This window comes from Sorghum bicolor, chromosome 3 (genome assembly GCF_000003195.3).
Source record: "Sorghum bicolor cultivar BTx623 chromosome 3, Sorghum_bicolor_NCBIv3, whole genome shotgun sequence".
NCBI lineage: Eukaryota > Viridiplantae > Streptophyta > Magnoliopsida > Poales > Poaceae > Sorghum > Sorghum bicolor.
This window is the reverse complement of record NC_012872.2, coordinates 57,962,175-57,975,348: the sequence shown is the minus strand read 5'-3', so window position 1 is coordinate 57,975,348 and position 13,174 is coordinate 57,962,175. Positions and strand designations below refer to the sequence as shown.

At 40.3% G+C, this 13,174-nt stretch overlaps 1 protein-coding gene across 2 annotated transcripts; it reads left to right on the top strand.

Annotated features, from left to right (window-relative positions):
- On the top strand, positions 792-12,817 carry LOC8058256. Of its 2 annotated transcripts, XM_002458197.2 has the most exons (21): positions 792-1,135; positions 1,261-1,342; positions 2,174-2,213; positions 2,305-2,553; positions 2,902-3,001; positions 3,079-3,153; positions 3,361-3,459; positions 3,604-3,720; positions 3,808-3,923; positions 4,024-4,123; positions 4,889-5,247; positions 6,197-6,527; positions 7,152-7,348; positions 7,552-7,770; positions 8,179-8,365; positions 9,436-9,683; positions 9,862-9,954; positions 10,038-10,139; positions 10,338-10,716; positions 11,402-11,539; positions 11,752-12,817. In XM_002458197.2, exons 1-21 carry the CDS (start codon positions 1,004-1,006, stop codon positions 12,529-12,531), a joined length of 4,143 nt encoding a protein of 1,380 aa, XP_002458242.2. In that variant the 5' UTR covers positions 792-1,003; the 3' UTR covers positions 12,532-12,817. The 2 variants fall into 2 exon arrangements, with proteins under 2 accessions (XP_002458242.2, XP_021311547.1); XM_021455872.1 differs by lacking the exon at positions 792-1,135 and having other exon boundaries at positions 2,315-2,553; positions 11,752-12,800.

Genomic DNA, 13,174 nt, shown 5'->3' with positions numbered 1-13,174 from the left:
GGACTTTACTCTATTTAGATATATATTATGTTAGATATATAGTAAACATAATATATTTATTAAAGGTAAAAAGCTATATAGTTTAGAATGAATGAAGTATATTTCATTATTTTGTTTCTCTTGTCGGGATGCATATATAGAAAGCTAAAACCATCATGACTTGAGTGGAGAGGCGCTTGCAATAAATCCTTTGCGAATCTACGAGTACGAGGACCTGCTCCTCTGAGCGGACGTTCCAGCATCAATACATGTTTCTTCATCAAAACGTGGTTGGCAACATTCTAAATTGAGCTCTTGTTTAGATCTATTTTTTTTTGAATTTTGATATTATAGCAATTAATTTTTATTTAATAAAAATTATTCGATCATAGAGTAACTAGACTTAAAAGATTTGTCTCGCGAGTAATTAGTTTTTAATTTTATCTATTTTTAATACTCAATGCATATGCCGCAAGATTTGATATGCTTAAAAAGTTTTTAGTTTTTGGGTGAACTAGATAAGATCTGAGTAAGATTTTCAGCCAAAAAAGAGCACACCTTCATCCGTTTTTATTTCCAGGCCTTTCTTTTGGGCCCAACACCAAACTACGGAAGTCGATTCATTTGGATCCAGAGCTTAATGTGAAGCTTTGGTCCAAAAGGTGAAGCCTTCAAAGGGCGGAGGCCTATTAACATTTAGGCCCATATCTTCTTTTGCGAATAAGGCCCATATATTTCAACTTACTCATATTCCTTCATCATGGCCGTCGAAAACAGGCCTACTAGCCCATTCGTCCTGCTCATCTTGCTCTTCTCTTCGCCTCCTTTCTCACCGTTGCAGTTGCAGGTTCCGACTCAGATCTCCCCGACCTGCCACCACCACCCGCGACGCCAGCCCTGCACAGCATCACTGCTACCTCCCCTTTGCTCATCCCCAGATCTCCAGACTCCAGATCTCTGCTCCGGTCCCCGCCCGCCTCTCGCCCGCGACAACCCCGCCGCAGCACGCGGCGGCCGCGGCGAGATGCTCCGCCTGCGGGCGTTCCGGCCGACGAGCGACAAGGTCGTGAAGATCCAGCTCCACCCCACTCACCCCTGGCTCGTCACCGCCGACGCCAACGACCGCGTCTCCGTCTGGGACTGGGAGCACCGCCAGGTACTGCTTGCTTCTAGGGACCTTCTAGCTACTATATCTGCTAATTTGATCTCGCAAATACAGAGGCGGCTTCGAAGCTTTGTTTGAGCTCCATTTGATCTCACCGTGCTCTTGTAATCCGTTAGGTGATCTATGAGCTGAAGGCAGGTGGCGTTGATGAGCGTCGCTTGGTTGGAGCGAAGCTTGAGAAACTCGCTGAGGGAGATGGTATGGTGGCGCAGTAGTTCATGTTTCGTTTATTATATCGGTGGTTTGGGCATGTCACGTGGTTGTTGTGCATAGTGGTAATGCTATTCGCACTGTTGAATTGTGACATATGATTGTTCATTTGCTAAAATGGGCGTTCATTTACTATTTGGCACAACTTGAATTTGTCTGACTGCTGAAATGTCATTTCTCTGTCCTTGTAGAGCTATTGTACGTTGCTTGATTTCCCGTAGTAATGTAATCCCATTGTAATGGTATCAATGAAATTCTTATTCTCATATACTTATCTCACCCAAAATACTCCATTGCTATAGGATATGACTACATTCAATTTGTAGTTTTGTACTTCATTATTAGTGTATTATGGTTTTGATATCACCACTAAAGTTTGTGTTTCAAATGTCATTTGCAAAACTTACTCATCTGCAACATGCACCCTATCCTAAATGGCTAAATGTAGCCTAAATCTTGATCCTCGTTGAAGCTAGCGGTACTGTTATTTTTGTCATTCCTGACTTCACATTTTTGCTGTCCCCCTTCACTTCCAATATCCATGGGATTTAGGGCCTGTTTGGTTCCCCTTGCTAAATTTTAGCCAGCTAAACTTTAGTCACTTTAGTAGCTAAACTTCCAAACACAATGACTAAAAAGGAGCTAAAATAGTTTAGTCCTACTAGTCACCCAAGAGTAGCTAAAATAATTTTAGCTGGCTAAAATTTAGCAAGGGGAACCAAACAGGGCATTAGTGTTTTGTTTATTGTCTTTTTTCAAGCCAGATCAATGGATGCAATATGTGCTTCTCACTTTACCCATTTTCAATGTTTTGTGCAGATTCAAAGGGAAAGCCCACCGAGGCTATTCGAGGGGGAAGGTATCGATTTGAGTTTTCTGTCCCTTAATTATGATGATCATGTGCGTAGTACCTTAACCTGACTCCCGATGGGCTACTGTTCTTCCCCAAGTGTAAAGCAGGTTTCCTTTTATGATGATGATGTTCGCTTTTGGCAACATTGGCGCAATTGCTCTGCTGCTGCTGAGGCCCCAACTGCAGTCAATCAGCAATCTTCCACGTTCAGTGCACCTGCACCCTCAACACGAGGAAGGCACTTTGTTGTCATTTGTTGTGAGAACAAAGTCATATTTTTAGATTTGGTGACTATGCGGGGCCGTGATGTTCCTAAACAGGAGCTTGATAATAGGTCACTTCTTTGGTATGGTTACTTTTCTCTAATTACTTAAGTTTATGGGTACAAATCTTTGTTCATGGCATTTAGATGGGCCTAATTGGATTATGCATACCAGGTTGATTTTCTGTAACAATGCTCATTGTGGGTAGTTGATTCAGGAGCAAAACTTGCCTACTTCAGATGTTAAGAGTTTAACCTACATTGCACATTGCTTAAGGCCAATAGGCTACTTGCCTACTTCACACCATGCCTTTGTTTTGTGTATTATAGAATGCAGAGTAACCAGTGTACTCTTTTGACACAAACAGCATGTGTTGTATTAACTCAACATTCATCTGTTATGATAATTTAAAACCCTATGCTTTTCTGCAGTATGGAGTTCCTCTCTAGGTCATCTTCTAGCGATGCTCCTCTTGTGGCCTTTGGGTCATCTGATGGTGTCATCAGGGTTCTTTCGATGTTGACATGGAAGGTTAAACATACTCTACCCTACCTTTTCTTCATTACTGGTGTACTGCAAGTTTAAACTGAGTCTTTTGATCCTTGCAGCTTGTGCGGAGGTATACGGGTGGACATAAAGGAGCAATAGCCTGCTTAATGACGTACATGTCTGCAGCTGGTGAGGTAAAATTTTGCACAAACACTTCTTGTCTTTGACTCTGGTTGTTCCATTTTGGTGGTTAGTACTATGTTCTTTCTGTTGTGTTCGTATGTTGTGATTTTTCTATTTGCATGTTTCATTTTTTAACAATTAATTGTTGTTAATTCTTCCAATTTCATTTCTGTGGATATTACTGCTATATCTTCCAATTAACAATGCATTCTCTTCAGGTACATTTAGTTTCTGGTGGCAGCGATGGCCTGCTGATATTATGGAGCGCTGATCATATCCATGACTCACGTGAGCTTGTGCCTAAAATTAGTATGAAGGTACTGAGTTACTGACTTTCGATCACTGATTATTTATGTATCAGAAAAAAATAAAATGGTGCAGAACGTTTGTAAATAACTTGTAAAAAACATTACTTAGCATGTGGATTGGTTAATACTGTTTTTTGGGGATATTTTCTCAAGGCCCATGATGGAGGTGTAGTTGCAGTTGAACTTTCAAGGGTGATGGGGAGTGCTCCACAGCTCATTACAATAGGGGCTGATAAAACTTTAGCCATATGGGATACTGTTACTTTCAAGGTACTTATATTAAATATTTGCATGAAGTTGTATTATTTATTATTTTAAATAGAGCTTAAAGTATCGCATTTACTGTTTGCTACTCAGGAAATAAGGCGCATTAAACCAGTGCCTAAACTTGCTTGTCATAGTGTTGCATCGTGGTGTCATCCCCGTGCACCAAACCTTGATATTCTAACTTGTGTCAAGGACTCCCATATTTGGTATGTATTTCTGTGGCTCCAGAGACATATTAGTTGGAGATTTTTCTCTAAATGATGCTAATCATAGCTTATTGCACTGTTCTATGCTCTATTATTACAGGGCCATAGAGCACCCAACTTATTCTGCTTTAACAAGACCGCTCTGCGAATTGTCATCACTAGTTCCTCCACAGGTTCTTGCACAGCATAAGAAACTGAGGGTATTCTTCTGTTCTTATTCCTTGAACGGAGTGTACTAATTTTTTTCATCTCAGCTGTGATATTTTTAGTTACTGTATAACACATTTTGAAAATCTGAAATATTTCTTACTCACTTATCTCAACTTTATTAACTGCTATGTCCAGGGTTAGGCTTCACAGTTTGATGATTTTTGTTGTTGTTTGCAATAGTTGGAATAGATTGCATGCTGTGCCCTGCAAAGAAAAAAATCTCACCATTGATACTGTGAGTCTTGATGGGACATGCACACATTTGGACATCTCAAATATCATTATCATTACCTAATAAAAAAGAGAAAGTGGAACTGACATGTACTGTTCCAGTGGTTCTTATTCCAGTACCCTACACCTACAATTTCGTGGACAGTTGTTAGTGATGGTTGAATCTTCTGTGGCTTGATTAGTTGTGAATAAACCTCCAGAATCATGAATACCAGCATGTTAACTTTTAGCACAAAGTAATGAACTGTCTATACCCACGTTTATTTAGGTCAGCTCTCATTCAAGAGACTGGAGTGATATAACACTTTTAATAATCTCTGCTTGATCTATGTTCTTCAAATTGAAGCTTGTTTCCTGAGTAGAATAACTGTATTCGAAACATGCAATTTAGTACATGAAAGAGAGGTGCCCCCGCCCCCCCAAATAAAAATAAAATCTCAGTACTCTTTATTGTGCAAATACTGTGATGCATTTTCCTCAAGTGTGTTGCTAACTATAGATTAAACTTTGTGGTTATATTATAGGTTTATTGCATGGTGGCACACCCCTTGCAGCCACATCTTGTTGCTACTGGAACTAATATTGGTATCATATTAAGCGAGTTTGATCCAAGAGCACTTCCAGCTATTGCTCCTTTACCAACACCAACAGGCAACAAGGAACATTCTGCTGTTTACATAGTTGAAAGAGAACTTAAGTTACTGAATTTCCAATTGTCAAACACAGCGAATCCATCCCTTGGGAATGCTGGTGTTGCATCTGATGCAGGAAGATCAAGGAATGATTCAATAGAACAGTTGATAGTAAAGCAGACCAAGAAGCATATCAGTACTCCTGCTCCCCACGATTCCTATTCGGTCCTTTCCGTTAGCAGTTCTGGGAAGTAAGTGATATGCATGCTGTCTTGTTGTCTACATTCTCCGATCACAAATATAAGTCCATTAGAACATCGAGACAGTCTCCAATATGATACTTTGACTAGGAATGTATCTCTATAAGTATATTATTTTAAACCGGTAGAGTTCATCAAGAAGTATTTCTCATAATGAATGTAGCAATGCCAATCTTGTGTTGTCAGTCTATATATATTTTAGTTATTGGTAGTCAAAGGTAGAAAAGTTTGACTTAGAAGAAACCTAGATGGACTTATATTTCTGGCTGGAGGAAGCTGAACTTTACTACAATACAGTATGGATCAGCAATTTTGTACTTTGTTTACCTACTTCAAATTTTCAACCAGCCTGTGGTGGCTACACTACACATTGTCCCTAGCTGAATTTGAACTACTTTTTGACTCTTCGTCTTGTTATTGTTGGCTTTGTTGCATTATTCACCAACCACATTATTTTCCAGTAATACAAGGTAGTTATTGGCTTAAGATGTGTTATTTTGGGTGCAATCTGTCACCTTCGGAGGCAGTGCTGCTTATGCTTAATGCTTTAATCTGCTTTGCATTTACTGTAGTGCTGTTGGAAAATTTCTGAGTTCTGGTTTCCACTGGTTTCATCCTAAATTGATCTGAAGCCTGTTTCACCAACCACATTATTTTCCAGTAATACAAGGTAGTTATTGGCTTAAGATGTGTTATTTAGGCCCTAGAACACACCTGTGGTCCCGGTTTTGTTGAATACTTTTTTTTTAAAAAAATCTCCCCCCCCCCAACGAAGCCCTTTTTGTTATGTAACAGGCCAAAATCTGGAAAAACATGTTAGTATTGTCTGGTTCAGTTCTCCAATATCCTAATGCTTGCATACCTGTACACATTTTAGCTGCTTTCCATTCTCCAGATTTAAAATGATTTTTCTAATGATAGTGTTATACATTCATTTCAGGTATGTTGCAATTGTATGGCCAGATATCCCTTCTTTTGCTGTATACAAAGCAAGTGATTGGTCAGTTGTTGATTCAGGCACAGGGAAGCTTTTTGCCTGGGACACCTGTCGAGACAGATATGCTTTAGTAGAGAGTGCATTGGCCCCAAGAATGCCACTTGTTGTGAAAGGTGGTTCTTCTAAAAAGGCAAAAGAAGCAGCAGCAGCTGCAGCTCAAGCAGCAGCTGCGGCAGCTAGTGCTGCTTCTGCCGCCACAGTGCAAGTGCGTATCTTATTAGATGATGGAACAGCACATGTTTTGCAGAGATCGATTGATGGTCGTAGTGAACCGGTCAGTAATCATTGCTCGTTCCCTCCCCCCCTTTGTAGCAATAATCAGTCTCCAATTTCAATTTTCTCTTTATTCATAGTTTGCTGGAGATCTGAACTTATCTTTTGTAGATACCCTATTGTGTCCAAAACATGCTGCAGTGGTAGCGTGTGATGGAAAATTTTCAGCTTAAAGGAGTTAAATTGCATTTCATAGTAACATGTTTTCTTCTAATTAACGTGGTTTTTAACATTGATGAGCTATATGATGTGCGGCTGATTTAAACCATTGGCTGAACTTTTTTTATGCTTGCTCAGTTGCATAAAAATCCCTGTTTGGACAATGTGATAACACACTGACAATTCTTTATATTGAATCTTATTTTATCGTTACAGTTTCCTTGTGTCATCATGCTTGTGTAGTTGGAAACTAGCTGTGCTTTCATATGATCATACCATGCTGTAGTTGCATTGAACATTAGCAGAGTGATACTGACATGGGTGTTTGCTTGGTTGAGTTTCTTTCTTTCACTTCTGAGTACATCTTTGTTTGACCAGTGAAATAGAAACCCTTAACTTTCTGTCCATTGGCACAAATTCAGCAGCAGAAACTCTTCTGTCTAGTGTAATGACACTGATATTTCAGGTTATTGGACTGCATGGTGGTGCTTTACTTGGCGTCACATACCGCACATCTCGTAGAATCAGTCCTTTGACAGCAACAGCTATATCAACTGTTCAATCGATGCCCTTATCAGGTTTTGGTGGAAGTGGATCATCTTTTGCATCTGATGATCCATTTTCCTCTAAGGAAGGGCCTCCACAAAATTTCCAACTGTACAGGTATACATTTAGTAATTAGTATTGTTCTTTTGGCATTTTATGCTAGATCTTGTTGCTTCCTGATTCCTGCAGTGTCTGGATAGTTATTTCTTGGATGATACATTGTTCTGGTGTATCTGTAAAGTTCACTTTGCTTCCTTGTACAATGATCTAAACAGCTAATATTTTTGTGAGACTAAACATTACATTTTAAATTGGTGCAGCTGGGAGACCTATCAGCCTGTAAGCGGCCTGCTTGCACAACCTGAGTGGACCGTGTGGGACCAAACTGTTGAGTATTGCGCATTTGCTTATCAGCAGTATATAGTAATTTCTTCCTTGCGGCCCCAATTTAGGTACCTTGGCGATGTCTCAATTCCCTTTGCAACTGGTGCCGTTTGGCATAGAAGGCAGTTATTTGTGGCTACACCAACAACAATTGAGTAAGATTTTTAATCTTCTTCATACTTACTTCAATAATGGTCACTTTTTGCCCTTGAAAGAAGATATCTCTATCGCTATGCTTATGATGCTAGCTTGTATATAGAAATGGATAATGCCATATGAAGGTCATGAACTTATGATTGCTTCTATGATTAAAATTATAGTAGCTTATAGGCAGCTTAGCAAATAATTTCAATTTTTAGGGACATTTTTTAATTTGGATTGCGTTCAGTGGTACCAAAAATGATAGTACCAAGATATTGAGCACGCAGTTTATTTGATTCTTCAAGATTTTCTTATTTACAGGATTATAGTTGCATATAAGTGGAACGTGTAGTCTAGGTTGTGTCAAGCGAACAAAATTTTCAACTTCTGTTCCTTGATCTTGTAAACAATACATTTCCCAGGTGTGTCTTTGTTGATGCTGGAGTAGCAGCTATTGACATTGAAACAAAAAGGAGAAAAGAAGAAATGAAAGCAAGAGAAGCTCAGAGTCGGGCAGTTGAAGAGCATGGAGATTTGGCTCTTATTACTGTTGAAGCTCCCCAGGTTACTGTGAGTGAAAAAGTATCATTGAGGCCACCAATGTTGCAGGTATGACATTCAGTATGATGGATGCTTTTAGTGCCCATTTTCTTCTTTATTCATATGCTGTCTTCTTTTCTCGTAAGTTTTACTTTTACCTGAAGTTGTGTATAGTAAGAAATTCTGAGCTGACAATCAATATGTACTTTCCAGTATTTGCAACTTCTTTATACATTATTGATTATTCTTTTCTTTTTGGTGTTTTGGACTTTCACACTTATCAACAAAAAAGCTCAATATGATCCACATCATTAACTTTGTTTCTGAAGCACCAATCTTTCACCTTAGTGATCAGTTAACAAAGATATCGAGCCTTGTAAAATGCAACATACCCTTTTGAAGTTCTATGTTAAATATAAAAAAGAGTTTCACACTCCTTATCATTAGACAGAATGTATGGAGCAATGCTTATTCCCTCTAGTTTTGTCATAAGTCAAACTTCTCTAACATCAACAAAGGTTCTAGAAAATATATCAACATCTAGAATACCAAATAAATGCAATATCAAGATACATTTGATTGGTGGATTTAGCGAAACTAATTTGATGTTGTATTTATACGTGCATTTTTCTATAAACTTGGTCAAAGTTAGAGAAGCTTGAGTTAGGACAAAACTAGAATGACCTACATCTTGAAACGGTAGTATTGGTCAATATTTTGTGGTTATCTATCTGAGTTTGTTTGAGAAACAAAATTATTTTATGCTGAGGTGCCAATATTTGCCCAATGCCGAGTTGAAAAATTAATATTTTGTTTCAAGTATTTCTAACCCTTACAAATCGAACAGATCAAAGTTCTCCATGGCCACAATTTTATTGTAAAATCTTCTGTGAACTAAAGCTGTCTTGAAAAATCAGGACCAGGTGTAACCTGGCATTTTAACTTGTGTAGTAATCTATCTCTTTAGGGTACATTTAGTTAATGTGGTAACACATTCTTTTTTAATGAGCTGCAGTTTCAAACAGCCTGGTATTTTTTTCAATGTTTTGTTATTTTTAAAAATGGCAGTCTGTTAATATATTGAATGATGTACATATTGACATATTTTATTGTTCTTACATCCTTCACTTTTATTCCAGGTTGTTCGTTTAGCCTCCTTTCAGCACTCTCCATCGATACCACCATTTATAGTGCCAAAGCAATCCAAGTTCGATGGAGATGATTCAGTGTTTCAGAAAGAACTAGATGACAGAAGATATGCTGAAGTTGCTGTTGCTGGAGGAGGGGTGTCTGTTGCAGTAACTCGCTTCCCTCCTGAACAGAAGAGACCTATTGGACCTCTTGTTGTGGTTGGTGTAAGAGATGGAGTTCTCTGGCTTGTTGACAGGTAACATATACTGTCCTGAGCATCTCATTTCTTTATTAAAAGAGCAAGAGCAGTTCCTTAATGCACAATGAAATGCTGTGGAATTAAATTTTGTTCAAACAACTTACATTGTTACCTTTTGTTACTCTTTGATATGCTTGCCTGGATGTAACTATGAAATATTCCATGTACCTTGCAGGTATATGTGTGCACATGCCTTGTCACTCAGCCATCCTGGTATAAGATGTCGTTGCCTTGCAGCATATGGGGACCCTGTTAGTGCTGTGAAGTGGTATGTTTGTGGAGCAATGGAATATTGCCTCTTTCTGCGTCTAGGACCTGAGAAGAATAATAATATATATACCCATTATGCAGGGCAACGAGACTTGGCCGAGAGCATCACGATGACCTGGCTCAGTTTATGCTGGGTATGGGCTATGCCACTGAAGCTCTTCATTTGCCTGGAATATCTAAGAGGTAAGACCTTCGTTTTTGCTTATTTGAGCTGTGTTTTATATGACGTAACATGCTAGGACATCTGTATGTCTCGAGTTAACTTCACTCTCAAAGTAATGTCTTGAGTTAACTGAACTCTCAAAGTTAGGATATCAAGAATTATTGGTGGACATATTCTGATTTTTTTTCTTTATTTGAATTCGTGATGATACCCCGCAGACTGGAGTTTGACCTTGCAATGCAGAGCAATGACCTGAAAAGAGCACTTGCTTGTCTATTGACAATGAGCAATAGCCGAGATGTGGGACAAGAAACAGCTGCTGCTGATGCCACTGACGTTACACAGATTCTTAATTTGGCGGTAGCTAAGCAAGCTAAGCAGGAAAGTCTTGCAGATGCCGTGCAGGGAATAGTGAAATTTGTCAAGGAGTTTTTTGACCTTATCGATGCAGCAGATGCCACTGGGCAATCTGACATTGCTCGTGAAGTTTTAAAGAGATTAGCGGCTGCAGCTTCTGTAAAGGGTGCCCTCCATGGACAGATGCTACGAGGCCTGGCACTTCGTCTTGCAAACCATGGGGAGCTTACTAGATTGTCGGTATGTTTGACCACAAATTTATGGCTAATAATTTACATTGAAAAACTTGAAGTTCTTATCCATGATGAGTATTGGTGATTAAAAAGTTCTAATTTTCATTCATAATAGCACATTAGCACCAATGTCTGGTACTACCTCTGTCCTGAGAATGATGCAATTCTAGTTCTGCCCTTAGTCAAACTATCTAAAGTTTGACCAAGTTTGTAGGGAAAAAAATCAATATTCGTCACACTAGATAGGTGTATTATGAAAATTATTCCATGAGGAATTTGATATCATAAGTATTGATTTTTTTTATATAAATTTGGTCAAATTCAAGATGGTTTGACTCAGTACTATGCTAGAATCGTATTCTTTTCCAGACGGAGGGAGTAATGTTATTATATAGTTGAGAGCTTTACTTGTGCGGCTTTATGGGATATAGCATGACACAATCCATGCGCAACTGTGTATGTTGCCTTTTCTGTTTTGGTGTTGGATTGTGCCTTTTCTTTTGATATTGCAATGCTGGGAGACACTGCCCTGCTCATACCCATGTATGATGGAACTTGGACCCAAGCACATGCTTAGAGTGTCATGGGGACTATGTCCAAGTCTAACTTCACCTGTTGGAAATGCAATACATTGTTCTCTGAATTACCACAAATTCATAGGAATAACCACTAACACCAGTGTACTTGCCCAGGGTTTGGTAAGCAATTTGATCACAGCTGGCCATGGACGCGAAGCAGCATTTGCTGCTGCAGTTCTGGGAGATAATGCCCTAATGGAGAAAGCATGGCAGGACACAGGAATGCTGGCTGAAGCTGTTTTACATGCTCAAGTAAGTTCTTTGTTTAATTGAATTATCATGCTCAATCCTACTTAATGAACTGCAAACCATTATGGTTTTGCAGAATGACACATTTTTTTGTCTTTCCATTTTCTTCCATACTTCCATTGCTGTTATTGTACTATCCACTTTTTTCTTATTTGGTTGAAATTCCACACTTTGTATGATTTTGATATGCTCACTAGCCTAATAAAACTCTCTAGGCCCATGGTCGTCCATCATTAAGGAACTTGGTTATAACATGGAACAAGATGCTACAGAAGGAACTGGATCACACACCAACTGTAAAAACCGATGCCGCCGCAGCATTCTTGGCTTCTCTTGAGGATCCAAAGCTCACAAGCTTGGGGGAAACTGAGAAAAAGCCTCCCATTGAAATACTTCCTCCTGGGATGCCTCCTCTATCTGCACCTCCAATCGTGATTAAAAAGGCTGGAGCAAAACCTGGCCTCCCTAATGCAGCAAAGGCCTCAAATGGCCCTATAGGTGCTCCGATGGTTCAAGGTGCTCCCATGGCTCAAGGTACTCCTGGGGCACAAGGGGTCCCCATGAACCAAGTTACTCCATCACAGGGCAGCGACGAGGCAAAGCCATCAGATGCTACAGTGGCAGATGCAGCTGCCGCGACTTCAGAAGGCACTGCAGCTCCCCCAGCTGCAGAAGGTACAGCAGCTCCCAGCAGTGAGGAACCTAACGCAGCAGCACCTGGCAATGAGGAAGGCACAGCACATCCAGTCAACGAGGAAGCCACAGCAGCTGGAGTTCCAGATGCAGCAGGCAGCCCTGATGTGCCTGCTCCGGCTGCTCCTGCTCCTGCTCCTGCTACTGTAGCTGTAGCTGATACCAGTAGCTCGGATGCACCTGCTGTTACTCCCAGTGAAGTTACCGTCTCCGCCCCCTCAACCGAGGCACCTGAGTTGACGGATAAGCCATCTTCAACAGAGGCATCGTTGCCACCTCCACCCACTGTTTCTGGTGTATAAAATATTTCTGATTCTTTTAGCGTGTGCCAATTTTTTTGTATGCTGGTGCGTCCGTTCCACTGTAATTTTCCCCGAATACTGTTATAGGTATTTGTTGTCCATGGCATTCAGATTTCGTAGACGCCAGGCAGTATGTGAGTAGCCTTGTACATCTGCTGCCTTCGTCTCGCGAGAACGTGCTACCATTGTGTCACATTGTGTGGGCATAGCTTATGTTGGTTTGTGACCAATCAATAGGACCACAGTTCAATCTTTGCTTGATGAGTTAATTGAGGTGCATCGTCGATATCCTTCTTGCCTAGCACGACCGATTCGTCTCTTGCCGGTTTAACGCAAGTGCTGAGATTTGCAAAATGTCTTGTTAGGTCATCAAACTTGAGAATCTGTGCGTACCGAAAAGGCTCTATGTCGGCCCGGTCAGCAAATTCCACATCTTGGGCAGTCGCCCGTTGGTTCGCCCTCCATCGGTCAATCTCATTGGTCGAGGCGTGTCAAAAGCCAAGTAGGCAACAGCAAGGTGACAGAACTATTCTGACCAGCGAATAGGAGTATATATAGGACGGCAGCCGACCGGTATTGCTGACTTTGACATGAGGAAATATGTGGCGCAACAGCAGCCGCGGCGCGGTGCAGCTTCCCTGTC

What these genes read in the sequence shown, in the direction of transcription:
- LOC8058256 (XM_002458197.2), top strand. Translation starts at nt 1,004, where the DNA reads ATGCTCCGCCTGCGGGCGTTCCGGCCGACGAGCGACAAGGTCGTGAAG. An exon ending in ACATGTCTGCAGCTGGTGAG is followed by an intron (nt 3,154 to 3,360) that starts GTAAAATTTTGC and finishes CATTCTCTTCAG; the next exon opens with GTACATTTAGTTTCTGGTGG. An exon ending in GGGAGCTTACTAGATTGTCG is followed by an intron (nt 10,717 to 11,401) that starts GTATGTTTGACC and finishes GTACTTGCCCAG; the next exon opens with GGTTTGGTAAGCAATTTGAT.